This window comes from Bos taurus, chromosome 27 (genome assembly GCF_002263795.3).
Source record: "Bos taurus isolate L1 Dominette 01449 registration number 42190680 breed Hereford chromosome 27, ARS-UCD2.0, whole genome shotgun sequence".
NCBI classification, from domain to species: domain Eukaryota; kingdom Metazoa; phylum Chordata; class Mammalia; order Artiodactyla; family Bovidae; genus Bos; species Bos taurus.
In genome coordinates, this window is record NC_037354.1 from 27,198,452 (window position 1) to 27,224,982 (window position 26,531).

General features: G+C 35.8%; 1 protein-coding gene across 8 annotated transcripts in view; it reads left to right on the forward strand.

Annotated features, from left to right (window-relative positions):
- Window positions 1–26,531, forward strand: part of WRN (WRN RecQ like helicase) — a 127,140-nt gene that overhangs the window by 77,425 nt on the left and 23,184 nt on the right. For 5 of the 8 annotated variants that reach the window (XM_024986205.2, XM_024986202.2, XM_059882175.1 and 2 more), the window contains 9 exon segments: window positions 920–1,094; window positions 5,738–5,919; window positions 10,610–10,711; window positions 10,992–11,084; window positions 19,105–19,243; window positions 24,128–24,298; window positions 24,376–24,470; window positions 25,501–25,573; window positions 26,364–26,440. In XM_024986205.2, coding sequence (XP_024841973.1) covers window positions 920–1,094; window positions 5,738–5,919; window positions 10,610–10,711; window positions 10,992–11,084; window positions 19,105–19,243; window positions 24,128–24,298; window positions 24,376–24,470; window positions 25,501–25,573; window positions 26,364–26,440 — 1,107 coding nt within the window. 8 annotated transcript variants of the gene reach the window in all.

Genomic DNA, 26,531 nt, shown 5'->3' on the forward strand with positions numbered 1-26,531 from the left:
AAATATTTGATTCACTTTCATAGTATGAATGTGTATGATCATGAACATTTAGATAATTTTTCATTATCATAGTTTTGCCATGAATATTTGTATGTATCTTTTGGCTGATCTTTAAGTATATTTGCAAAATAGATTCCTAAAATTAAAATTGTATCACAGGTTATATGCATTAAAAATTAAATAAAATAACTTTCTAAATCTAAGGGGTATGTTCTTTTTATATTCGTTGGGTCAGCATAAATGAATGTATTTATGTAAATGAATATATTGAGGAATTAAATATTCTACAAAATCATCATTTAAACTTTTAATAAGTGCAGGTTTCTAAAATAGGCTAACATGTTATTTTCTATAACATAGCCTTAAGATTACCAATAAATGCTTCTTTGAACTATATAAATGATCTTTTATTATTACATGAAAGTTCTTGCTTTTTTGGTTAACATGTAGAAATTGAATTTTACAATCATAAGAGAGATAAGAATAATGTAAAAATTTTATTCTTCTATGTAAATATTACATTTCCTGTGTAAATGAAGAGTAATTGTTAAACCAGAGTTCTGCATTTCCAAAAGGATGGTAATTGTATTTCCATTAGTTTGCCGGTTTTTAGCAAGGCTTGTGCTTCAATAAATAAACCTGTCTCTGGTTTTAATTTGAACAAAAAACTGAAGTCAGTGGTATTTGTGTTTAACATAATTTATTTCCACATCTGAGTGTCCAAAATGTTTTAGATTTTTGTTAAATATATCATTGTTTTTTATATGCTTTCTCCTTTCAGTTTTTTACTAAAAGGAAAATGTAAATTAAAATTTAAAAATGAAATTAAATTAAAAATTTAAAAAGAAGGGGAAATTAAATCATGTAAAACTCCAACATATATATATATATTTGTCCTTTTGCTCTTCTTTTTCTTTAGTTCTGCTTGGGAATTTGAAGGTCCAACTATCATCTATTGTCCTTCCAGAAAAATGACAGAGCAAGTTACAGCTGAACTTAAAAAACTGAAGTTAGCCTGTGGAACATACCATGCAGGACTGAGTATTAACTTACGGAAGCAAGTTCATCATAGGTTCATGAGAGATGAAATTCAGGTGTGAAGATGGATCATCATGACTGTCTTTTCCCCATACTGGAAACAGATATTTCTATAATAGCTATTTATGAAGTCTTTATTGAATATCTTTGTTGTGTTCCCCAACTTCCTTGCCCCTGCCCCTCCATGGAGGGATAATGTTTTTTGTTTTCTAATTAATTTTTTTTAAAGTGTATCTTATAGTTGATTTACAATGTATTGTTAATTTCAGGTATACATACTATATATAAAATAGGAACTAATAGGAACCTATGGTACAGCACAAGTAACTATTCAGTACTCTGTAATGACCTATATGGGAATGGAATCTAAAAAAGAGTGGATATATGTATACCTGATTCACTTTACTGTACAGCAGAAACTAATACATTATAAAAAAAAAACATTGTAAGTCAACTATATTAAAAATTAAACAAAAATTTCTTTAAAGTTGGAATTGAACTTCATAATTTAATCCTGAAATATTATTTGTTTAAAATTGCAGTGGTAAAGAATCCCCCTGCCAGTGCAGGAGACGTAAGAGATGCGGGTTCGATCCCTGGGTTGGGAAGATCCCCTGGAGTAGGAAATGGCAACCCACTCCAGTATTGTTGCCTGGAAGATTCCATGGACAGAGGAGCCATGGGGTCGAGTTCAACATGACTGAGCACGAGCACAAAAATGGAAAAACAGCAATGTGTATTAAAAAATTTTAGGTGTACATCCATGTGATTCATTCATGCATATAGATTTGAGTACCGTTTTGATGAGCATAAAGCAGTCACTCTGATAGAATTGGTGTAGAATATGGGAGATAGATAGGTAAGAAAACTGTTGCAGGCAAGTATAAATGGCAGCCTGTACATAGAATGGTGTTTAGGTTCACAGAGGAGGGAACACTAGCTGTTAAGATAGATTGTCAAATGGAGTTGTACACCCAGGAATAAGCAGTTTGAGTAGAATCTGAACAAGTGAATAGAAGTTCATCAGGTATGCATGGCTAGGGGGTGATGAAGGATAAGGAATTGATTATACAACTCCTGAAAGAAGGACTGATATGTGCAAGGCACTTTGGTATAAGAGAGCATCCTGGGTTCAAGGAATTGTGAGTAGCTTGCAATGGTTGGAGAAAAGGGAAGTATGGAGTAGGAGGACGCAGAGTATAGGTAAAATGGCAGGATCTGGTGAAGACTTAGGAAGAGAGTTGAATTGGTTGTTTGGCCAGGTTAGAGAGGATCTTAAAACTTGCAGAGAGGCAAGCTGGAGTTGGTATGAAGTTCCCTTATTTTTTCCAGATAAGCTGTAGGACTTTTTATGTAAATGACATTCCATCTGACAGGTAAAGCAGATTAAAGTAGAATGGCCTTGTTGAAGTTGATGTGATGGAGAATCAAGTCCAGGAACGTCCCTGTCTCCATGTCAGTGTCTTGGGGGTTGTCTTAGAATCTTCAGAATTCTGCCAAACAAAACTTGAAAACCACTGTGACATACTGCTCTGTTTTTGAGCAAGATAATAGTATTATAGAAACACTAGACTGGGAGCACTAAGTAGGATTGGTCTGAAGGAGAGAAGAAAGGTATTGATGAAGTTCACAAGAAGTGCTGCAGCTGAGATTTCTTATGGTTAGAATCCTGGTTCAGCGGGTGTCACACAGATTATTTTGGATGATTTCAATTCAAACATGTAAGTAGGTTTAAATCAACACTATCAACATATCCACCCCCTGTCAATATACTCCTGGAATAGTCCCCATCTCAAATTGAGAGGAACTTAACTTCCGTTTTGCATTTTCTGTCCAATAGATCATCCATCTCCTATGAATCTAGAACTCTGCATATGCAGCTCACTGACATTGTCACGCTGCAGCGCATATCTGCCTGAAGGCATCTGTCCTCTTTCTTCCTCTTCTTTCCAAAGGCAAGAACAGCTATCACAGCTGCCTGGAATAGAGGTTTTATCCAAATTCTTAAATGCTTGTTATGTTTATTCTATTAGCTCTGAAGCTTGAAAATTATCAGATAAAGTTCATTAGCTGCTGCTTACTAAATCTTAACAATTGATCTTTGAGTCAATAATTGACCAGTGGTTTTTCTGTCTTGTTGTATTATTACTAATTATTTATTTAGATAGAAACATCTCCCAGGGACACGAGGAAGACTAAGATTTTTTTCTTTCCTGTTTTTCATGATGAAATCTAACCACATTTGGATGTAGATTTGTGTTTTGAGTCTGTGATCAGTCTTTTAATCCTGACTTTTAATTTTATGTCCTTTGTATTTTATTTGCCTTTTCTAGATGGCTTAAATCCCTTTCCCTTTTGGGATGAGGTTATGAGTAAATTATTTGATAAAGTATTTTCATTTACACCTGAGAGGTTATAACGATATTTTGAAAATCATATCTGTAGAATAGGTTAATCTCTTTTAAAGACAATATCATGAAAAAAATTAGATCTTAAAAATTTTCATCATACAAACACACAGACACACATACACACAGTAATCATGTGAGGTGATGGAGGTATTAACCTTACTGAGGTTATCGATCACGTCACAATATATATGTATATCAAATCATGTTATATATGGTAAACTTACACAATGTTATAATTCATTTATATCAATAAAGTTGGAAAAATTGAATAAGAAATAACATTTAAAAAATAAATATTGGAATTATTATTAGATTGCTTTTTTACTCAAATATAGCAAAACTGATAGTTGTATTCACACAAAGCTTTTTCTTAATATTATTTCCATTCCTATGTTTATTTTTCTCTCATATTTCTCATACTTCCCTTTATTTGTCCTTCCTTCCTTCTTTTTTTTCTACTCTTGGTACATCTTTACACGTTTTTGTTTCAAATGGCACTTTAATATTTACCACTTATACACACACATAGTTTAACAAACTAAGTAGTTTTCTGGTGTTTAAAATGAAAAGCACAAGTCATCATTCCTTCCTGCTTCTTTCTCCTGCTCTCAGCTTTTTGAGCTTATTCCTTTGGTGTTTGCCACTGTATCTTGGAATAATTTGCTTGTACTGCTCCTACTTAGTGTACTTATTATCTGCCTGTTAGATTTAGGCATTATCTCTCAATTCCCCACTATGAAAGGTGAACGCATAGCTCTTTGACATCCCTTCCTGCCCTTCTCATTGCGTCTACAAGTTTCTACCCCCTCTTTTCCCAATATATTTATATCATAATTTTGATTAGATCAATATACCCAAATATTATGTTTATGTATTCTTTATAAATGCTTTTTATATGTAAGGCATGTAGTATATTTAGAGTTACTTGTACATTTTTTTGTATTCTAATTAATACCTTTCAAGAAATGTATTTAGGTTTTTTTTTGACAATTATCACTAATTTTGGCCTAAAATCTCCCCTAGGCATGTAAATCTCACCTCTGTATGTTCATTCCTGTTATACCAGTTTTATCCTTTTAAATTTGCAGAGAGAAATGCATATTTCATTCTATCTCTTTAATGAGCAGCTTCCTCTTACCTTTAGGCTTCCCTGGTGGCTCAGATGGTAAAGAATCCTCCTGTAACGCAGGAGACCCAGGGTTCGACCCCTGGGTTGGGAAGCTCCTCTGGAGGAGGGAATGGTTACCCACTCCAAAATTGTTGCCTGAAGAATCCTATGGACAGAGAAGCCTGGTGGGCTACAGTCATGGGGTCACAAAGAATCGGACACAACTGAGCATGCCCCATACCTGTCTTTCTACCTTAGAATACTGCTAGAAAAATTGAGATGCAGTCTTGAAACTTCAGAATAACCCAAAGGCTCATTTAATATATATTTTAAGAGTCTCTTTTGTGTCCTATATTTATATGCATTCAGAAGAACCATGATATTTGCTCCTTTTTGTAGAGAGGGAACAAATCCTATTTGATGGTCACCAGTCCTAAATCTGTAAATTGGGCAGATAATCTCTTAAGCTGTAAGTGATTTGTCAAAATTACATTAAATTCCCTGGTGGCTCAGATGGTAAAGAGTCTGCCTGCAATGCTGGAGACCCAGGTTTGATCCCTGGGTCAGGAAGAGCCTCTGGAGAAGGAAATGGCAACCCACTCCAGTATTCTTGCCTGGAAAATCCCATGGATGGAGGAGCCTGGCGGGCTACAGTCCATGGGATTGTAGAGTCAGACAAGACTGAGTGACTTCACTTTCTTTTTTTTTTTTTTTCTTTTCAGTTTTATTTATTTATTTTCTTTACAATATTGTAGTGGTTTTTGCCATACATTGACACGAATCCGCCACAGGTATACATGTGTTCTGCATCCTGAACCCACCTCCCTCCCCATCCCATCCCTCTGGGTCATCCTAGTGCACCAGCCCCGAGCACCCTGTCTCATGCATTGAACCTGGACTGGTGATTTGTTTCACATGTGATAATTTACATGTTTCAGTGCCATTCTCACATATCATCCCACCCTCGCCCTCTCCCACAGAGTCCAAAAGACTGTTCTATAAATCTGTGTCTCTTTTGCTGTCTTGCATACAGGGTTATCATTACCATCTTTCTAAATTCACTTTCATATTAAATTTAGTAGCATGCCAGGGACTGTAATGAATGAACTAATTGTACTTACCAAAGGGAAACATGTTTTAATTCTGCTAAACGTTTAACTATGTTGTTATTTATTCTCAGTGTGTCATAGCTACTGTAGCTTTTGGAATGGGCATTAATAAGGCTGACATTCGCCAAGTCATTCATTATGGTGCTCCTAAGGAAATGGAATCCTATTACCAGGAGATTGGTAGAGCTGGCCGAGATGGACTTCAAAGTTCTTGTCACGTTCTTTGGGCTCCAGCAGACATGAACCTAAATAGGTAAAAACATTCATTACTTTCACCCTTGCAGATTTCTTAAAGTATTGGAGGCAACATTCAAAATTTAAACTAATATGTGTAAGTGCATTTAAAACCAAAAGAAAACCCAAGATGTTTAAGAAGATTTGTGGTGAGTTACCGCGATGAACTAATTTCATCTATACATGTTTTACTGTGAAGATTTAACTAAACCAGCACTATACTGGGAATGTAACGTAGATCTTGTGAAACACTTTCAAAATATTGTTCGTTGATGATTTGGTTTTCTCTTCAGTTCTCTCAAGTTTTGATATGTCTTCAGCCATATTTACTTTAGATACCATTTATTTTGTTTTTGTTTTCTCATGCTGCCATGGTGCTTATTCCAAATGACTTCTGTCAATTCCAGTTTGGCTCTAATTACCATTTTTGTTTCTTTTGTTTATTCTGTGAGAGCATGTCCGCTGTCCTTGCCCGTCTGAGTGATCATGTTGCTCTGTACTGACTGACTGCCATGGAAAAATATTGTGCTTAGTGTTTAGAGGCAGGAAAGCCTTACTACTTAAATACTAAACAGGTATTTTGTTGGCACTTATGTTCTGTGAGATTGATGTTGAAAGGAAGACTTCATCTTGCAGAATTTTAGTGGCAGGATTTACCAATTTATTCCTTTACCCATAGGGAAAAAAAGTTAAGAAACACGTATGTGGTGGACTTATTAGCCCATTTTATTGAAATGGTGAGAGTGCTTATCTAATACAGTTTTTATTTTTATTTAGTGCTCAGCAGTTTTTTTTTAACACTATGTCCCAAGCATTATGCTCTGTGCTGAGTATCCAATGGTAAATAAAAGCAGATATAAATAGTACTGGAGAAGGCAATGGCAACCCACTTCAGTACTTTTGCCTGGAAAATCCCATGGACGGAGAAGCCTGGTAGGCTGCAGTCCATGGGGTCGCTAGAGTCGGACACGACTGAGCGACTTCACTTTCACTTTTCACTTTCATACATTGGAGAAGGAAATGGCAACCCACTCCAGTGTTCTTGCCTGGAGAATCCCAGGGAAGGGGAAGCTTGGTGGGCTGCCGTCTATGGGGTCGCACAGAGTCGGACACGACTGAAGCGACTTAGCAGAGGAGCAGCAGATAAATAGTACCTGTTTTTATAGAGTTTACTATATAATGGGAATGACAGATCTTAATCACAGAATCATACAACTGTGGGTACATAGGGTTCATTTTACTGCTCTGTTTGTGTTTGAAAATTTCAATAACCAAAAGTTCTTTTGGAAAGGATCGAGCAAATACGTGTAATGGTATAGCTACTACGTGCTATGAAGGAAATTTGCCTTGAGTAGCCAGTGTAATATTGGGTGTGTGTTTACCCACTTATAAAGATCAGGTAAGGCTTCTTTGAGGAACTAGTGAGTTAACTTGAGGTATGAGAGAAGAATAGGGATTAATTAGGTAAGAATGTTGGCTATAAATTTTAAGCCTCTCCTTTTAGGAGTATCAGTAGCTTTTGTTTCTTAAGGTTGTGCTTTTGACATTAGTGTCTTTGTAAAGCTTTTTATAAACTAATTTAAAGTAATTGGGATAGAACACAGCTTTGTATACCACTATTAAGTTTGGGGTTGTTAAAAACATTTGGGATTGTATCAAATGTAAGTTGATTCCTACCAGATCTGATTTTATTTGTGCATTGTGTTAGATGCTGAAGACTTAACAACTTAGGTTTTGTATTGTGGCTTGGCGGGTTCATCAGTGGATACAGTTTCTGTTTATCTGAGTCTCAAAGATATTTTAAATGGTTATCTCATTAAGATTTAACAGAGGTTAACAGTGAGTAGTAATCAAATAGTGTTGCCAGAAAACCCATACTTGAATCTTTAATACAGACAGGTTGTTCTTTGTATCCATACTAAAGGAAATAAAACTATAGGGTTAATCAGCATAAAAAAATATTTCAGCAAGGGTCGAGGCCCAAATCTGTGCTATCGTATGACAAACCTCTTCTATTAGAGAAAAGAGAGTTTTAGAATAAGTGGAATAGCTGATTTTCAAATGAAAAGATCACTGTAATTCACGAAATGTTTAGAGCCTGTCTTATGCTAGAATCCTGTGACTAAGAGAAGAAACTTGTCTGGTCATCAGTGTAAATATGCAACTAAAATTTTTTTATCGTAGAAGCCATACTGTTGGCAAAGTCTCAGTGTCTACAGTTGCTAGTCATTATTTGAAACAGTCAAAACCCAGATAGTTACTGTAATCTTTGTTTAAAGGGAATAATTTGCAAATTAATCACAGTTTAATAAATCTTCCACTGGCTCCAACTGATTTCTAGTTAGGGTATTGCTTTCAGAATATTTATTCTTTTTCAACTTCTTTTTATTCTGTGGAATATTATACTTTAACTATTTTGATGGTCCCAGAAGAAGAACAAATATTCATTTGATTTGTTGTTAGAAACTTGTTCTTTTATTTCCTTCAATTTGTTAGCAAAACTGATGTGTTAAATATTGGTCACTGGAACCAAAAATGAGGGATCTTGTTCTCAGAGTGGGCATTTGCTTCCTTTGCTCTTTCTGAGGAAAAGGAGGTGACTTAAACAAACGAATCATTGCAAAATAGGGACTGAATTTTAGCCCAGGAGCTAGGAATGAGATTGGATGGCTGAACCAGGAACTAGAGTCAGTTGTTGGAAGAGACTTTTTAGAGAAATTACATGGAAGGGCACGGTGGTTGGTGGTGTCAAAGGATAAGGAAGTTTTTGAATCAGAGGTCATTTGTGTGTTCAGACTTGCCAGAATTCTCTTAACTGGATTCCCTCTTGGTATCTTCCTTAAGAATTGTACTTCTATCAGTATTTTTATCAGTCAGAAGGTTGTATAGTCAAAATATGAGTGAGTCAGTTCCCTTTTGATGAGAAGTATTATCATCTAGATCTTGTAGGTTTTGTTGTTTTCTTTTGAAGTTTTTGTAACCTGTTCAACTCAGACTTATATTTATTCTTGGAAAGATATGCAAAAACTATTTGGGAGATTCTCATCATCTAATATGTGATAGTCATGGAATGTCTTCATAGAAGAGTAAAATTAAGAGAGTCAGCATAAGGTATAGCAGCAGTACTTTAAAAAAAAGTCTTTCGTGTTATTTTAAAAGTTTCTATAAATTCAGCATTATGGGAAAAGAAGTTTGAGGAAGGAACTTAATTTTGATAATTTTCTGATGTCTGGTCAGTCAGTTCAGTGGCTCAGTCGTGTCTGACTCTTTGTGACCCCATGGACTTCAGCATGCCAGGCTTCCCTGTCCATCACCAACTCCTGGAGCCTACTCAAACTCATGTCCATCGAGTCGGTGATGCCATCCAACCATCTCATTTTCTGTCGTCCCCTTCTCCTTCCATCTTTGATCTTTCCCAGCATCAGGGTCTTTTCCAGTGAGTCAGTTCTTCTCATCAGGTGGCCACAGTATTGGAGTTTCAGCTTCAATGTCAGTCCTTCCAGTGAGTATTCAGGACTGATTTCCTTTAGGATTGACTGATTGGATCTCCTTGCTATCCATAGGACTCTCAAGAGTCTTCTCCAACACCACTGTTCAAAAGCATCAATTCTTTGGCGCTCAGCTTTGTTTATGGTTCAACTCTCACATCCATACATGACTACTGGAAAAACCATGGCTTTGACTAGACAGACCTTTGTTGGCAAAGTAATGAATGTCTCTGCTTTTTAACATGCTGTCTAGGTTGGTCATAGCTTTTCTTCCAAGGAGCAAGTGTCTTTTAATTTCATGGCTGCAGTCACCATCTATAGTGATTTTAGAGCCCCCCAAAATAAAGTCTCTCACTGTTTCCATTGTTACCTATAGATTTGCCATGAAGTGATGGGACCAGATGCCATGATCTTAGTTTTTTGAATGTTAAGTTTTAAGTCAAATTTTCACTCTCCTCTTTCACTTTCATCAAGAGGCTTTTTAGTTCTTTGCTTTCTGCCATAAGGGTGGTGTCATCTGCGTATAAGGTTATTGATATTTCTCCTGGCAATCTTGATTCCAGCTATGCTTCATCCAGCCCAGCATTTAGCATGATGTACTCTGTATTTAAGTTAAATAAGCAGGGTGACCATATACAGCCTTGACATACTCCTTTCCCAATTTGAAACCAGTCTGTTTTTCCATGTGCAGTGATGTCCGGTAAAACCCCATAATACAAAGAGGTAGTTTTTAGAAGGCTGAGAGGTTTTCTGAAGAGCTGAAGTGGTAAAGGCTCATATTTGGATCATGAGTGTTTTCAGTATTCCTTGTATAGATTAGATGCCTTAGTTTCTCATGTAAAATAACTTTAAGAATAATCTTTTACTGGAAAAAGGTAAAAATTCATGAACAGTAGAACGATTGCCAAAAAAGGAAGTAGCACATAAGCCAAAGTGAAAACCTTTAGAGGTTAACCAGTTTTTAATAGGCAATGAAACAGTTGATATTTGGACATAGGTGACATTCTTTCAAAGGCAGTTTTCATAAAAAATCAGAAAAATGTCTAGCTCTTGTGGGGGCATTGACTGGAAAGGGATCCAATAACTTTCTGAGATGATAGAAGTATTCTTTATCTTGTTAGTGGTGTAGATATTTTAAGTTACAAAAAATAAGCAGTAATGAATAAATGAAATAAAGTGCTAATACAATTTTAATATTACTGTGATATTTTTAATTGACAGGTGCCTCCTTAGTGAGATACGCAATGAAAAGTTTCGATTATACAAATTAAAGATGATGGGAAAGATGGAAAAATATCTTTATTCCAGCAAGTGTAGGCGACAGTAAGTATTGTTTATTTTATATCACTCAATAACAAGGAGATATAGATGATACTCTTAAGAAAAATGTTTTACAGAATAATTAGAAATACTTAGAAAATATTTGCCGGTGTTACATATGTGCTGAATTTTTAAGTCAACTTTCTTTGTGCCTCAATAAAGTGAAGCCAAATAATGAGATTCCAGCTGAGTCAGTTAATATTGATTTCTCAGTATTTTCAACAATGAATTGAACATATATGTTTTTGTTCTTTTATTTAATTTTAAATTTTCTCATGGGTAGAATCATCTTGTCTCATTTTGAAGACAAACAACTACGAAAGGCCTCCGTAGGAATTATGGGAACTGAAAACTGCTGTGATAATTGCAAGTCCAGGTACCTTTTTCTTCTAGATGGACATTCTAAAAATCTTCCTTTGTTTCTTTCTTTTCCTTTTCAAATGATTTTAAATTGATTTTTTATTGAATGATATGTATTGCAGTTTTAAAAAAAAACTAAATAATGAATTTATTTATTTAAAAAGAGGACAAAGCAAGCAGTATTACAACGTTTTACTTTTATAAAGAGGTAAACCAATAAGATGGTAGACCTAAATCTAAACATATCAATAGTTATATTAACTGTAAATGGTCTAAAAACTCCATTTAAAGAAATTGTTAGAATTGGTTTAAAAATATGACCCAACCATAGCAGTCCACAATATATTCACTACAGATATAATTATATAAGTTAATTAAAAATAAAAGGATACAGACATTGTAAAGCAGTTAAATTCCAAGTAAAAAATAAATACGAATTGAAAAAAAAAAGATAAAAAACTGTATACCATGAAGACATTAATCAAAAGAAAGCTGGAGTTATTTTTAATGTCTTATAATGAAGATTTTGGAGAAAAAATATTACCAGGGTTACAAAAGGATATTACATGATGATAAAACGGTCAATTCACGAATGTGTCCATCAGGGTTCTCTAGAGAAACGCATCACATTTGGGTACACACACATACTCACACATATACACAGAGAATGAGAATAAAGGAGAGAGAGAGGTTGATTTTAAGGAATTGGCTCATGCTGTTTGTAAGGATTAACAGGTCTGAAATCTGGATCTCATTGAATTTTATAGACCATTTGTCAACAGGAACTACACTTTCTTTTCAGGTGCAAGTGTAATGTTCATGAAAACAGACTGTATTTTGGGTCATAAAACCAGTATTAACACATTTAAAAGATTTGTATTTATACAGAATATATTTTCTAACTAAAATGGAATGAAACTACAAATCAATAGAAAGATAAGAGGCAAGTCTCCAAATGCTTGGAAATTAAGCAACACACTACTAAATAATCCATTAGTCAAAGAGAAAGTCACAAGTTCAGTCAGAAGATATTTTGAACTGAATGAAATGAAAATGCAAAATGTATGGGATAGAACTAAAGTGATACTGAAATGGAAAATTAGAGCATTAAATACTTAAATAGAAGAAAGATTTCAAATTAGTAATTAAGCTTCTACCTTAAGCAACTAGCAAATAGGGTAAAATAAGCTTAAAGGAAGTAAAAAAAGAAAAGGAAAGAGTAAAGATACGGGACCAAATCAGTGAAATAGAAAACAGGAAAACAATTGAGAAAAGCACTGAACTCAAAAGCTTATTCTTTGAAAAGGTCAATAAAATTGATAGAGACTCCTAAAAAGGGGAGAAAAAAAAGAAAAAGAAGAGACAGATTACCAATATCTGGAATGAAAGAGGAATTTCACAGACATTAAAAGGATAACGAGAAAACACTATGAATAATTCAGTGCACATACATTCAGTAATTTAGATGAAATGGACCAGTTCGTTGAAAATTCTTATTGGCACTTTAAACAAGAAAACCCCTACAAATATGTAAAGCACCCAACTGACATAATAGCTGGAAAAAAGTCAACACATTTACCATCAGAGTAGTTTAGTTCAGGTCAGTTCAGTCACTCAGTCATGTGTGACTCTTTGTGACCCCATGGACTGCAGCACGCCAGGCTTCCCTGTCCATCACGAACCCTCGGCGCTTGCTCAGAATCATGTCCATTGAGTCGGTGATGCCATCCAACCATCTCATCCTCTGTTGTCCCCTTCTCCTCCTGCCTTCAGTCTTTCCCAGCATCAGGGTCGTTTCCAGTGAGTTAGTTCTTCGCATCATCTGGCTACAGTATTGGAGCTTCAATTTCAGCATCAGGCCTTCCAATGAATATTCAGGACTGATTTCCTTTAGTATTTGATCTCCTTATAGCCCAAGGGACTCTCAAGAGTCTTTTCCAGCACCACAGTTCAAAACCATCAATTCTTCAGTGCTTAGCTTTCTTTATGATCCAACTCCCACATCCATATATAACTACTGGAAAAATTGTAGCTTTGACTAGATGAACATTTATTGGCAAAGTAATGTCTCTGCTTTTTAATATGCTGTCTAGGTTGGTCATAACTTTTTATCCAAGGAGTAAGCGTCTTTTAATTGCATGGCTGCAGTCACCATCTGCAGTGATTTTGGAGTCCAAAAATATAAAGTCTGACACTGTTTCCACTGTTTCCCCATCTATTTCCCATGAAGTGATGGGACCGAATGCCATGATCTTCGTTTTCTGAATGTTGAGCTTTAAGCCAACTTTTTCACTCTCCACTTTCACCTTCATCAAGAGGCTTTTGAGTTCCTCTTCACTTTCTGCCATAAGGGTGGTGTCATCTGCGTATCTGAGGTTATTGATATTTCTCCCGGCAATCTTGATTCCAGCTTGTGCTTCTTCCAGCCCAGCATTTCTCATGATGTACTTTACATATAAGTTAAATAAGCAGAGTGACAATATACAGCCTTGACGTACTCCTTTTCCTATTTGGAACCAGTCTGTTATTCCATGTCCAGTTCTAACTGTTGCTTCCTGACCTGCATACAGATTTCTCAAGAGGCAGGTCAGGTGGTCTGGTATTCCCATCCCTTCCAGAATTTTCCACAGTTTATTGTGATCCACACAGTCAAAGGCTTTGGCATAGTCAATAAAGCAGAAATAGATGTTTTTCTGGAACTCTCTTGCTTTTTCGATGATCCAGCAGATGTTGGCAATTTGATCTTTGGTTCCTCTGCCTTTTCTAAAACCAGCTTGACCATCTGGAAGTTCACAGTTCACATATTGCTGAAGCCTGGCTTGGAGAATTTTGAGCATTACTTTACTAGCGTGTGAGTTGAGTGCAATTGTGCGGTAGTTTGAGCATTCCTTGGCATTGCCTTTCTTTGGGATTGGAATAATAACTGACCTTTTCCAGTCCTGTGGCCACTGCTGAGTTTTCCAAATTTGCTGGCATATTGAGTGCAGCACTTTCACAGCATCATCTTGCAGGATTTGAAATAGCTCAATTCTAATTCCATCACCTCCACTAGCTTTGTTCATAGTGATGTTGTCTAAGGCCCACTTGACCAACCTAGATAGCATATTGAAAAGCAGAGACATTACTTTGCCAACAAAGGTCCGTCTATTCAAGGCTATGGTTTTTCCTGTGGTCATGTATGGATGTGAGAGTTGGACTGTGAAGAAAGCTGAGCGCCGAAGAATTGATGCTTTTGAATTGTGGTGTTGGAGAAGACTCTTGAGAGTCCCTTGGACTGCAAGGAGATCCAACCAGTCCATTCTGAAGGAGATCAGCCCTGGGATTTCTTTGGAAAGAATGATGCTGAAGCTGAAACTCCAGTACTTTGGCCACTTCATGCGAAGAGTTGAGTCATTGGAAAAGACTGTGATGCTGGGAGGGATTGGGGGCAGGAGGAGAAGGGGACGACAGAGGATGAGATGGCTGGATGGCATCACTGACTCGATGGACGTGAGTCTGGGTGAACTCTGGGAGTTGGTGATGGACAGGGAGGCCTGGCGTGCTGCGATTCATGGGGTCACAAAGAGTCTGACACGACTGAGTGAACTGAACTGAACTAGGATGGTCATAACTTTTCTTCCAAGAAGCAAGAATCTTTTAATTTCATGGCTGCAGTCACCATCTTCAGTGATTTTGGAGCCCCCCAAAATAAAGTCTCTCACTGTTTCCACTGTTTCCCCATCTGTTTGCCATGAAGTGATGGAACCAGATGCCATGGTCTTAGTTTTTTGAATGTTGAATTTTAAGCCAACTTTTTCACTGTCCTCTTTCATTTAATCAAGTGGTTCTTGAGTTCCTCTTCACTTTCTGCCATAAGGGTGGTGTCATCTGCATATCTGAGGTTATCTATATTTTTGCCAGCAATCTTGATTCCAGCTGTGCTTCATCCAGCTCAGCATTTCACATGATGTACTCTGCATATAAGTTAAATAAACAGAATGACAATATACAGCCTTGATGTACTCCTTTTCCAATTTGGAACCAGTCCGTCGATCCATGTCTGGTTCTAACTGTTGCTTCTTGACCAGCATACAGATTTCTCAGGAGGCAGGTAAGGTAGTCTGGTATTCTCAGCTCTTTAAGAATTTTCCAGTTTTTTGTGATCCACACAGTCAAAGGCTTTCGCATAGTCAATGAAGCAGAAGTAGATGTTTTGGTGGAATTCTCGTTTTTTCTACAGTCCAACCGATGATGGCAGTTTGATCTATGGTTCCTCTGCTTTTTCTAAATCCAGCTTTAATATCTGGAAGTTCTCGGTTCATGTACTGTTGAAGCCTAGTTTGGAGTATTTTGAGCATTACTTTGCTAGCGTGTGAGATGAGTGCAGTTGTGCGGTAGTTTGAGCATTCTCTGGAATTTCCTTTCTTTGGGATTGGAATGAAAACTGACCTTTTCCCATTCTGTGACCACTGTTGAGTTTTCCAAATTTGCTGGCATATTGACTGCAGCACTTTCACAGCATCATCTTTTAGGATTTGAAATAGCTCAGCTGGAATTCCATCACTTCCCCTAACTTTGTTCATAGTGATGTTTCCTAAGGCCCACTTGACTTACCACTCCAGCATGTCTGGCTCTAGGTGCGTGATCACACCATCATGGTTATCTGGGTCATAAACATCTTTTTTTGTATAGTTCTTCTGTGTATTCTTACCACCTCTTCTTAATATCTTCAGCTTCTTTTAGGCCCATACCATTTCTGTCCTTTATTGTGCCCATCTTTGCATGAAATGTTCCTGTGATATCTCTGATTTTCTTGAAGAGATCTCTAGTCTTTCCCATTTTCTTGTTTTCCTCTAGTTCTTTTCAGTGATCACTTTGGAAGGCTTTTTTATCTCTTTGTGCTATTCTTTGGAACTCTGCATTCAGATGTATATATATTTCCTTTTCTCCTTTGCTTTTTGCTTCTCTTCTTTTCTCAGCTATTTGTAAGGCCTCCTCAGACAACCATTTTGCCTTTTGCATTTCTTTTTCTTGGGGATGTTCTTGATCACGGCCTCCTGTACAGCATCACAAACCTCTGTCCATAGTTCTTCAGGCACTCTGTCAGATCTAATCCCTTGAATCTATTTGCCACATCCACTGTATAATTGTAAGGGATTTGATTTAGGTCATACCTGAATGGTTTTCCGTACTTGCTTCAGTTAAAGTCTGAATTTTACATTAAGGAGCTCATGATCGGAGCCATGGTCAGCTCCCAGTGTTGTTTTTGCTGACTGTCTAGAGCTCCGTCTTCGACTGTGAAGAATATAATCAATATGATTTCAGTATTGACCATCTGGTTATGTCCATGTGTAGAGTTGTCTCTTGTGTTGTTGGAAGAGGGTGTTTGTTATGACCAGTGCATCCTCTTGGCAAAATTCTATTAGCCTTTGCCCTGTTTCATTCTGTACTCCAAGGCCAAACTTGCCTATTACTCCAAGTATCTGTTGACTTCCTACTTTTGCATTCCAGGCCCCTGTGATGAAGACGGACATCTTTTTTTGGTATTAGTTCTAGAAGGTCTTATAGGTCTTCATAGAACCATTCAACTTCACCTTCTTCAGCATTTGTGGTTGGGGTATATACTTGGATTACACAGAGAACTAACCAAACTTATCACATGGATCACAGCCTTCTCTAACTGAATACAACTATGACCCATGCCATGTTGGGCCACCTAAGACGGACGGGTCATGGTGGAAAGTTCTGACAAAATGTGGTCCACTGGAGAAGGGAATGGCAAACCACTTTCGTATTCTTGCCTTGAGAGCCCCATGAGCAGTATGAAAAGACCAAAAGATAATGACACTGAAAGATGAACTCCCCAGGTCAATAGTGCCCGATATGCTACTGGAAAAGAGTGGAGAAACAGCTCCAGAAAGACTGAAGAGGCTGAGCCAAAGCAAAAACAACCCTCAGTTGTGGATGTGACTGGTGATGGAAGTAAAGTCCAATGCCGTAAAGAACATTGTTGCATAGGAACCTGTAATGTTAGGTCCATGAATCAAGGTAAATTGGATGTGGTCAAACAGGAGATGGCAAGAGTGAACGTCGACATTTTAGGAATCAGTGAACTAAAGTGGACCAGAACGCGCGAATTTAATTCAGATGACCATTACGTCTACTACTGTGGGCAACAATCCCTTAGAAGAAATGGAGTAGCCCTCATAGTCAACGAAAGGGTCCAAAATGCAGAACTTCTTTGCAGTCTCAAAAATGACAGAATGATCTCTGTTCTTTTCCAAGCAGACCATTCAATATCACAGTAATGATCTCTGTTCTTTTCCAAGGCAGACCATTCAATATCACAGTAATCCAGGTCTATGCCCCAAAATAGGAGAGGTTGATGTAATTTTTAGTTTTTGGTAGGCTAAGAAATAAAAAGTAGGAAGCAAGAGGTAATCTGGTCAATACAGTAACAAGTTTGATTTATCGATTTGTGGTATATAGAGAAGCCTGTATCAAGCAGTTTGAGTAATGTGTCTCAGACATTTTTACTTCATGACCCACATAGTTAATGATAATACTTGTATAGCACATGAGGCTACTTGAATCTCGATTGTGTTCAGAACCCTACGGTCTGAAGGGATTAGCCTTCAGCACAGCTATAATCCATTTGCAACATGATGGCTGGGGAGCACTGAATTAGAGACTACTTCTCAAACATAGGTAGCATATTTATAAGCAGTGCTTGGCAAACTGTGGCCCCCGGACCAAATTCACTCGCAGCCAGTTTTCGTAAATAAAGTTTTCTTAGAACACAGACGTGTACTTTTATGTGTTATCTGTGACTCTTTTGCAAAGTTGAGCTAAGTAGTTGTGTCACAGAGATCATCATATGGTTCACAAAGCCTAAGCTATTTACTGTCTGACCATTTATAGGAAAGATTTTCTGACCTCTGTGTTAGCCTGTTTCAAATTTTTAGTGTCTTGATATCAAACACACTACATTTTCTGGCCAGAATGCAACTGAATTAGAAGTAAACAGAAGGTAAGCAGAAAAATTCTCATTCATTTGGAAATTTAAAATAATGTTTTACAATAACTCATCAATCAAGGGAAAACTCAAACTGGAAATTAAAACATTTTGAGAGCTTAGTGATCATTACAGTAATGTACACTACAACTTGTACGTTGCAGCATAGGTGGTACTTTATGGGGATTTGATAACTTTAAATACTCATAGTAGAAAAGAAAATTAATGAGCTAAGTATCTTGCTAAAATAGTTATTGTAGAGAATAAACCTAAGCGTAGCCTTTTTCCCTCAAATATATCTAGAATACTGACTATATTCTTATTGTTATTTCAAAGATATTTATTATAAAGAAAGCAACTGAATGAGGTAGTTGAGCCATGTTAGTAGATTTTCTCTTAAGTTCTTTTGTTCTCAACGTGCTCTAAAGAATTTTCATTTGTATTAATGATAATTTCAAATCTGCTTGAAGGATGGCTTAGGAATTTAACTTCTAAATGGTCTTAAATGAACAATTTATCATCTTTGGTCATATTTTACAGTGGTTAGATTTTAAACTAAGGATTGATTGCATAGGAGATTTTTTTGTTCGGTTCAAAACTTTTTTTGGAGAGTGAGGGCAATAACCCTTTTTCTTCTACCAAAACTTAATGCAAAATTCCAGCATTTATACAGTCAATTAAGTGAAGCGCTTCAAGCAATAACCCTACATTTCTGCCTGCTTGAACCTTTTTCTCTTCTGTTTTTGGGCCAAAGGACCTCCTGTGAAACTTGGGTTCTGGGGCACTAGGGTTTGAGAAACATCAACATGACATGCCTGTGATGCTGTATTACAGCTTATATTTCATATTCTATGTACTTCAAATGCTCTTTGCTGTGTTGAATTTTCTTTGTAGTTTCTGAAGCAGTTGGCACGTTTGAAATGTTTTTTACTGGAATTTTTTTTTTTTTTTACAATTACTTATTTAATTATTACACTAATTCTTTTAATTTCTAAAGGTACATAGCTTGACTAAACTTTCTTAACGTATTGTTTTTATTTAGATTGGATCACTGCTTTTCCCTTGAAGACTCAGAAGATACACAGGACTTTGGTCCGCAAGCATTCCAGTTCTTATCTGCTGTGACCATCTTAGGAGGAAGGTTCGGCATTGGGATTCCAATTTTATTTCTCCGAGGATCTGTAAGTCTTCTTTTACTCCCATTGTACTTTTCTTCAGAGGTTTGCTGTTCTGTGATTATAGCTTTGGCTTTAGTTATTAGAAACTCAGAGTCGTATTAAGTTCCAGGTCATCACTGCATTCATTACTTTTGACAAAACCTGCGTGTATCATTAAGAATGCTTCCAGGCTGTCTGTCTTAGTTCATTACATTGCAGTCGGATGAATCCCTAGGCTGGTCTTTTTTGGGATAATTAAGAAAAGTTAACTTTCATTGTGTCAAGGGACAGGTAGAACAAATTTGTGTCTTTTGGTGCCCTGAAAAGCGGTGAAATTTTTGAGCATAACTTAAAATTTTAGTGATCTTTTGTAAATGTCTCAGTTCAGTTATAATATTTGGTTGTATGTTTTTTTCTTTCCTTCTGCTTTTTTTTATCAGAAGCATTTAAAAGTCCTAGAAAGTTTTCTGTTTCTTAACTAATGAAAAAATAGTTAATTCAGCTACTTGGTTTTTTTTTGAGTGATTAGTGTGCTAACATTATGCTAACAGCTGCAGGTACAAATATGAGTAGGTCATGACCCTTATAGCCAAGGAGCTTTTTCTGTAGTTCTTTTGTTTATATGATTTTATTCCTGATTTACAAGTCTGTAAAGTTAAGTTTTATATATTGATATTAGTTGAAAAAAAAATTAGTGGGAGATAGAATCCTTTGCAACCGTGTATATTTATTAAAAATATACTAAAAGTAGAGATTAAAATTCTCACTTTGTATGTAGAATTCTGAAAATAATTTAGGTCAGCATTTATTTGTTAAATTCTTAAATACCTTATGTAAATATTTACTTTCTGAGTTTTTGTTCTGTTTGGAGAGAGATGTTTGAAGGTAGTCAGTTGTAAAATATTTTTAATGAAAGATCGAAAGCATGTTACCTTCAGGTACTGATATTTTTAGATTCTGAATGGAGTTTAAACTTTGATTTGATTTGATTAGAAATCTAATGGTAGAAGTGTTGCCTGAGGAACTTGGACTAGCAACTAAGAGTGCTGCAGTATTTTTTTATATAAAAGAATTCAAGTTGCAAGGAACAGATTAAATATAATTGAGATCTATGAACAGTTTTTGTCTCTGTCATCCTCAAATCCTGTGTATCCCAGCTGAATGTATAATTTATAAAAATTAGCCTTGTTTTAATTTGGTATAACCCAGCAGTATCCAGTATCAACAGATAAGTGGAAGTGGGCTCCTAGACAAACTTGAACTGGTCACAAGAGGGATCAGATTTCACCTATTATTTAAAAACCAAGCCAGACCACTTATACTGACAGTCTCTTCAGGGAGTCTACAAATTAAGAAGTTTATTCTTTGTGAAATTTTATATTACCCTTGCTAGATAAAGGTGTAAAACTTTTTAAAAAGTACCACTTAACGAAAATGTGTACACATTAACTACAGTGAAAATAAGGCAAGTTTTTTCTCTCTTATTTCAGAGATCTTGGCATCTACTGGGATATTATTTTAAAAATTATAATTGTATCTCCTTTGAGAATTTAGTGAATCGTCCACCTTAACTAATTTAGGAAAAATTAATATCTTTATAGATAATTTTTATCTGTGTGATGATTAAACACCTTAAACTCAAAACTCTTTGAGTTTATTTAAAGAGATATTTGTACATGTAAAACAAGTATTTCAGCTATACATGATTTTCCTGTGTTACATAAGATGTTTACAAATAGTATAAATCGGACCATCCAGGTGTTTGTGAATAGTTTGAAAATTTTTTTATTAATTTATTTATTCTAATTGGAGGCTAATTACTTTACAGTACTGTAGTGGTTTTTGCCATACATTGACATGAATCAGCCATGGTTGTATATGTGTACCCCATCCTGAACCCCACTCCCACCTCCCTCCCCATCCCATCCCTTAGGGTTGTCCCAGTGCACTGGGAAATTTTGTTTTTAAAGCATAAATTTTGTTGGAAAATAAATAGTAGAAATGTTGCCTAAGGAAATTTGTTTTAGGGGTCTAGCTCACCACATAAAGAGATTTCCAAAAATCTTTAAACACCTTTGTGAATAGTATTAAGATATGCAGTTATCTTAATTTTACTGATTAGAAAACAGATATAGTGATTAATTTGCATAATTAGGAGATTAAGTGAAACCTCTTTCCTGTCACTAAAGTGCTGAACCATATCATGGCTCCAGAATTAGAGAACACTTGATAAAAGACGCTTTGACTATATGCAACCATTGGAAAACTATTGGTAGTTTTAATCACCCTTTATAATTTTCAAACTTAGCAGGAGAGGGTTATCCATTTAATTTTCTGGACAGGTTATTTTATCAGATTAATATATATGCCTAGAGTTAGTTATCTTTACTTTATATTTTGGCTTGATTGTTCACATAGAACAGCAGTTCCAGAAATGACTTTTTTAAGCCCTGAAATGGTAGCTGTGAACTTCTTTGACTTGAAGGGACTGGGGAAGAAGCAAAAGGAAAACATTAGTTAATATAGACAGAGACTATGAACTTTGTACTTTAAGAACACAGGAAATTAAAACCTCAGCAGTGGAGTTTATAATTGTTTTTTGTTTTGTTTTTTTCTGCTAGTTATTAAACGTCTTTGTTGTGTGTGTGTGTGGCTGCGCCTCAGGGGCATGAGAGATCTCAGTTCCTCAACCAGGGATTGAACCTGTGCCCCAGGCAACGCAAGTGCAGAATCCTAGCCACTGGACGTCGTGGAAGAACCTAAACAGCTATTTTTGTGTGAGGCACTGTACTCTGTTTTGTGGGGAATTCAAAGTGAAATTAGGTGAAACTTATCATCCAGTATAGAAGATGTTACTTGAGAAGAAATAAGTATATTGCAGCATAAAAAGAGATGAGGAGCAAAGGAATAGGTTAAAGTATTATTCAAATTCTGAAGAGAGAATGGTTGTTAGTAGCTGCAAAACTAGAGTAGTTTTTCCATTTTGTGGATGCTAAGAGTGGATTTGTGCGCTCAGAGATATCAAGGGAAGAAGGCATGGAGGGGAATGTGGCATTCCCAGCAAGAAGAACCTCCACAACAAACAACTGTGATTTTTTTTAAAGACGTTAATTCAGAGAAGTGGCAAATTTGTTTTCTGTATCATGATAGCATGTGTGTGTGTTCAGTTACTCAGTTGTGTCCAACTCTTTATAACCCCATAGATTGTGGCCCGCCAGGCTCCTCTGTCCATGGGATTTCTCAGGCAAGAATATGGGAGTGGTTTGACATTTTCTCCTCCAGGGGATCTTCCCAACCCAGGGGTGGAAAACTGTGTCTTCTGAGTCTCCTTTCATTGGCAGGCGGATTCTTTACCACTGAGCCACTTGGGAAGCCTGATAGTGGTTTAGGGTTAGGACTGGGGATATGATTCTCTTTATTCTAACACACATCCATCTGTTAGTAGATTTCCACATTCCTTGATGCACCATTTGGTACCCTGATTTTTCCAACCTGCTTTTTAAAGGGAAACAACGGGTTGATAATTTCCATTTTTGAGATGTTGCCCCATAGAAGTAAAGACTCTTATTAGAGAAAAACGATTGTTTAACTCTACCACCTTTTACACAATGGTTGATACAAAATCCCATAAGTTAAATGAGCTGCCTCAGGTCTGCTTTGTATCAGAAGCAGGATGAATGACAGCTTTCCTAACTGCTGTTCTAGGGCTGTTTCTGTTTTATTATGCTGTTCACATGCAGTTTTAAATTTGTATTTTTAAGTTGAATGATCTAGAGGTACTGGAAGAAAGGTTTATGATTGGTTAGAATGTGTGTGGAAAATTGTGTGCTCTGTAAAAATCAGTGCCCAAGTCCCCATGTCCTCTATAGCAACTTTCTCATCCTTAGCAATTTCCTTCGTCTGTGGGTTAACCTGGAAAATTAAGTTAACTGGAACATATACGTAATAAATGGAAGATGCCTTGCACAGAGAAAAAAATTGTTAGACATTTGTTGCTGAAAAGTATTTTGACTTTTCAAAAATGTTACTTGGGTAAGTTTGGATTTCTAGTTGAAAAAGGAATATGGTTCCTTTAAGACAAAATGCTCCATGTGGAAGAGCAGAAATATTTTCTGTGTGGGGATTGCCATGGAAACAAGGCAGTGTAAATTTATTCACACTATACACAGTATTCACACTGATTATTGCTCATGAGGGGAAGAGACCCCTACTGATTAGAAGAGCATCTTCTTACTTCATACTAGTAAATGTGTTCATTCACTTCACGTTGTTTTCTGCTTTTGAAAGGGAAGACTAGAGGAATGATTTTTAGAGTCCAGATTGCTAACAAGTACTAGTCAGGCAGCTTAATACTTTTGGTATTATTAGTTTGCAAGCAATAGAATCTCCTACTATAAAAGTAAGCCCCTAGCAGGTGTAGAATGCCATTACAAGTGTTCCAGGAAAACTGACTAGATACTGAGTCAGGGCTTTTACTTTTATGTTGAGGAATGCAGGTTAAGTTAAAGGATCAGCTGTTAGCTCATAAAAAGAAAGTTAGTATTATGGAGCCAGGCTCTGTCCTGTCCTGGTTACTGACTTAATCTTCACAACATCCCCAAGAGATTGGAATTATTATTATACTTATATAGCAGCCAAGGAAATAGAAACACAGATAAGTAAGCAACTTGCCCCATATCAAAAAGCTAGTAAGTACCTATGCGTTGGGAAATGCTTGTGATTTTTAGATGAAATTCCCTGCCGTTTTTTTTTTTTTTAAAGCAGAAAAGGAACACTGTTTGAAGTGTATTTTTTGTGAGTTAGGTAGCTGAAACTTAAGTATTAAAGCCAAAGAATCAGTAGATGGTTTTGTGTTTTACTTCTCCTGTTTAATTAAGTAGACACTTTAAGTTTTATTCCCAATTTCAGAATTCCCAGCGTCTTGAAGATAGATACCGCAGCCACAGTGTCTTTGGTACGGGCAAGGACCACACAGAGAAATGGTGGAAGGCTCTTTCCCGTCAGCTCATCATTGAGGGATTCTTGGCAGAAGTTCCTGGGCACAGCAAATACGTAAAGATTTGCACCCTTACGGAAAAGGTAAACCGTGCAGAAGTCTGCCTGTTTGATTTCATATTCTCACTGTGCATTGAAAAGAGTCTTCTTGTGTTCAATAGGGTAGAAACTGGTTTGCTAAAGCCAAAACAGAATCTCCTCCGAGGCTTTTCCTTCAAACCAATGAACAATTGTGTCCAAGGACATTTCTACCAAGGTGCATTTTTCACTTTTTCTTTTAAACTTTCAGGTTTTTATGATTCATTTTATTCCAATTAGCAGGCACCACATGGGGTAAAATGAATAAAGAGAATCATTTTTGCATGCCTCTTTTAGTCTGTTTGGAGGTGGCCGTTAGTAGGGAGAATAAATCATAGAACACTCAGAAGGTGTTCTTAGTGTATAGGAAGTGGTTAATTATAGTATTTAGAAAGCTGCTTTCCTATTGATTAAAGAAGTATATAGCAAAGGGAACTATATTTGACATCTTGTAATAAACTGTAATGGTAAAGAATCAGGAAAGAAAAAGAATGTAGATATATACATATATATGTATAACAGAATCACTTCACTTTACACCTGAAACTAACACAGTCTGGTAAATCAACTGTAATTAAAAATAAATAGAGAAACAGCATTGAGATCAATATGAAAGAATCCATATCCCTTATTGCCTTCTTCTATATAGAAGATGGGAAAGGAATACATGTGTTGTTGCCTACTTTTATACATTATTTATACATTTTTATAATTTTTATACATTATTGATCATACTTTTATACATTATATACTTTTATATATTATTGATCATTTTTCAGTTTTTTTCTTTTTTTAAAGAAATGAGATATAATGGACATATAACACTGTGTAAGTTTGAGGTGTACAAGTATTGTTTTGATACATTTACATTTTACTCTGATTATGGCAATAGCACATAACTCATTACTTGAATATAACTTTTCTGTGTAGAGAGCAAGTAAGATTTAGTCTCTTTGTGACTCTGAAGTTTATAATACAGTATTACTGACTAATCACAATGTTATACATTAGATTATCAGTTTTACTTTTAAAACTTAAAAAATTTAAAAAGCTTAATCTCTTTTGGGGTGGCGGGGAGTTGATTTAAAGAAATCATCAGTTCTAAAAGAGTAATATAATCTCATCTGCCTCTCTAAGAGTAGAGGTGTGATGATTCATGTATTAAATAATTACATTTTAACATTTGAGATAATTTTATTACTTTTCAGTTCTAAAGCTGTATCTTCAGGCACTGAGGAACATGTCTCTGATCAAGTACCAGTTAAATTAACTTCAGAGAAGGTTTGTTTTTGTTAAAGAGATGGGTCTTATTTATTTCATTCTTCATTGATACAATTTCTATTTTAATTTTTATTTCCATTTTATTTCCACTCAAAGAGGAAAACGCCATATATAGCAAGACATAAAATTTGGAGAGAGAAATTATTTGAACAGAATAAAATATGCAATATATGATTTCTGGGATTAATAGAACAGTTATAAGTATTTGAGCAAGTAACTTTCTTTTATGCCTACTTCATAACTCATTTGTTTTGGAGTCTTTTTTTTCTTAGCGATTATGATACTTTTAGTTGATGGAAGAACAAGCTTGATTCCTGAATGTTCTCATTAAAGTTACACACACACACATTTTCTTGCTTTGTTTTGGATCTTAGGTAACTATTACAGATTAAATACTTATCCACAGGCAGACTTCCACTAATTAGAATACTAGGGTGATGGGGTGATGGACAAATGAATTAAATTTTCTGGTGAATCTTTTCTGCTTTATTAAAGTATGCAGAATGTAATTAAATCATTTTTATGACTTTGGCTCTTTCCATGTCTCTAAGAATTCTTTAGACCACATATTCTCTAGATTTGGAAGGAATGGGACATTACACTGTATTTCCAGCTGCCTTTAAGAACATTAGAAACCGATAATTCATGAGCTTATTTTCAGCTGATTTCTTTGATGAGATGTTTAGTCAGAGGAAAAATTATCATTGTAATATTTTGTATTTTATTTTCTGCATATTTAAAAGATTTTTGAAACGTCTCTTTTTTAAATGGATCTTTATATGTTTAAAAGCAGTTTAACTTGGATCAGCTGTATTCTTACAAAGTGCATGATAAAATTTCTTCTGGGAGTAACAGTCCTAAAAACAGGTACAGAATTCACATTTTTATTCTCTATAATCACTGTGTTAGCACTTTTTCTCTTTCTTTTCGAGAGAGAAAGCTCTATCAGATGTTGGGT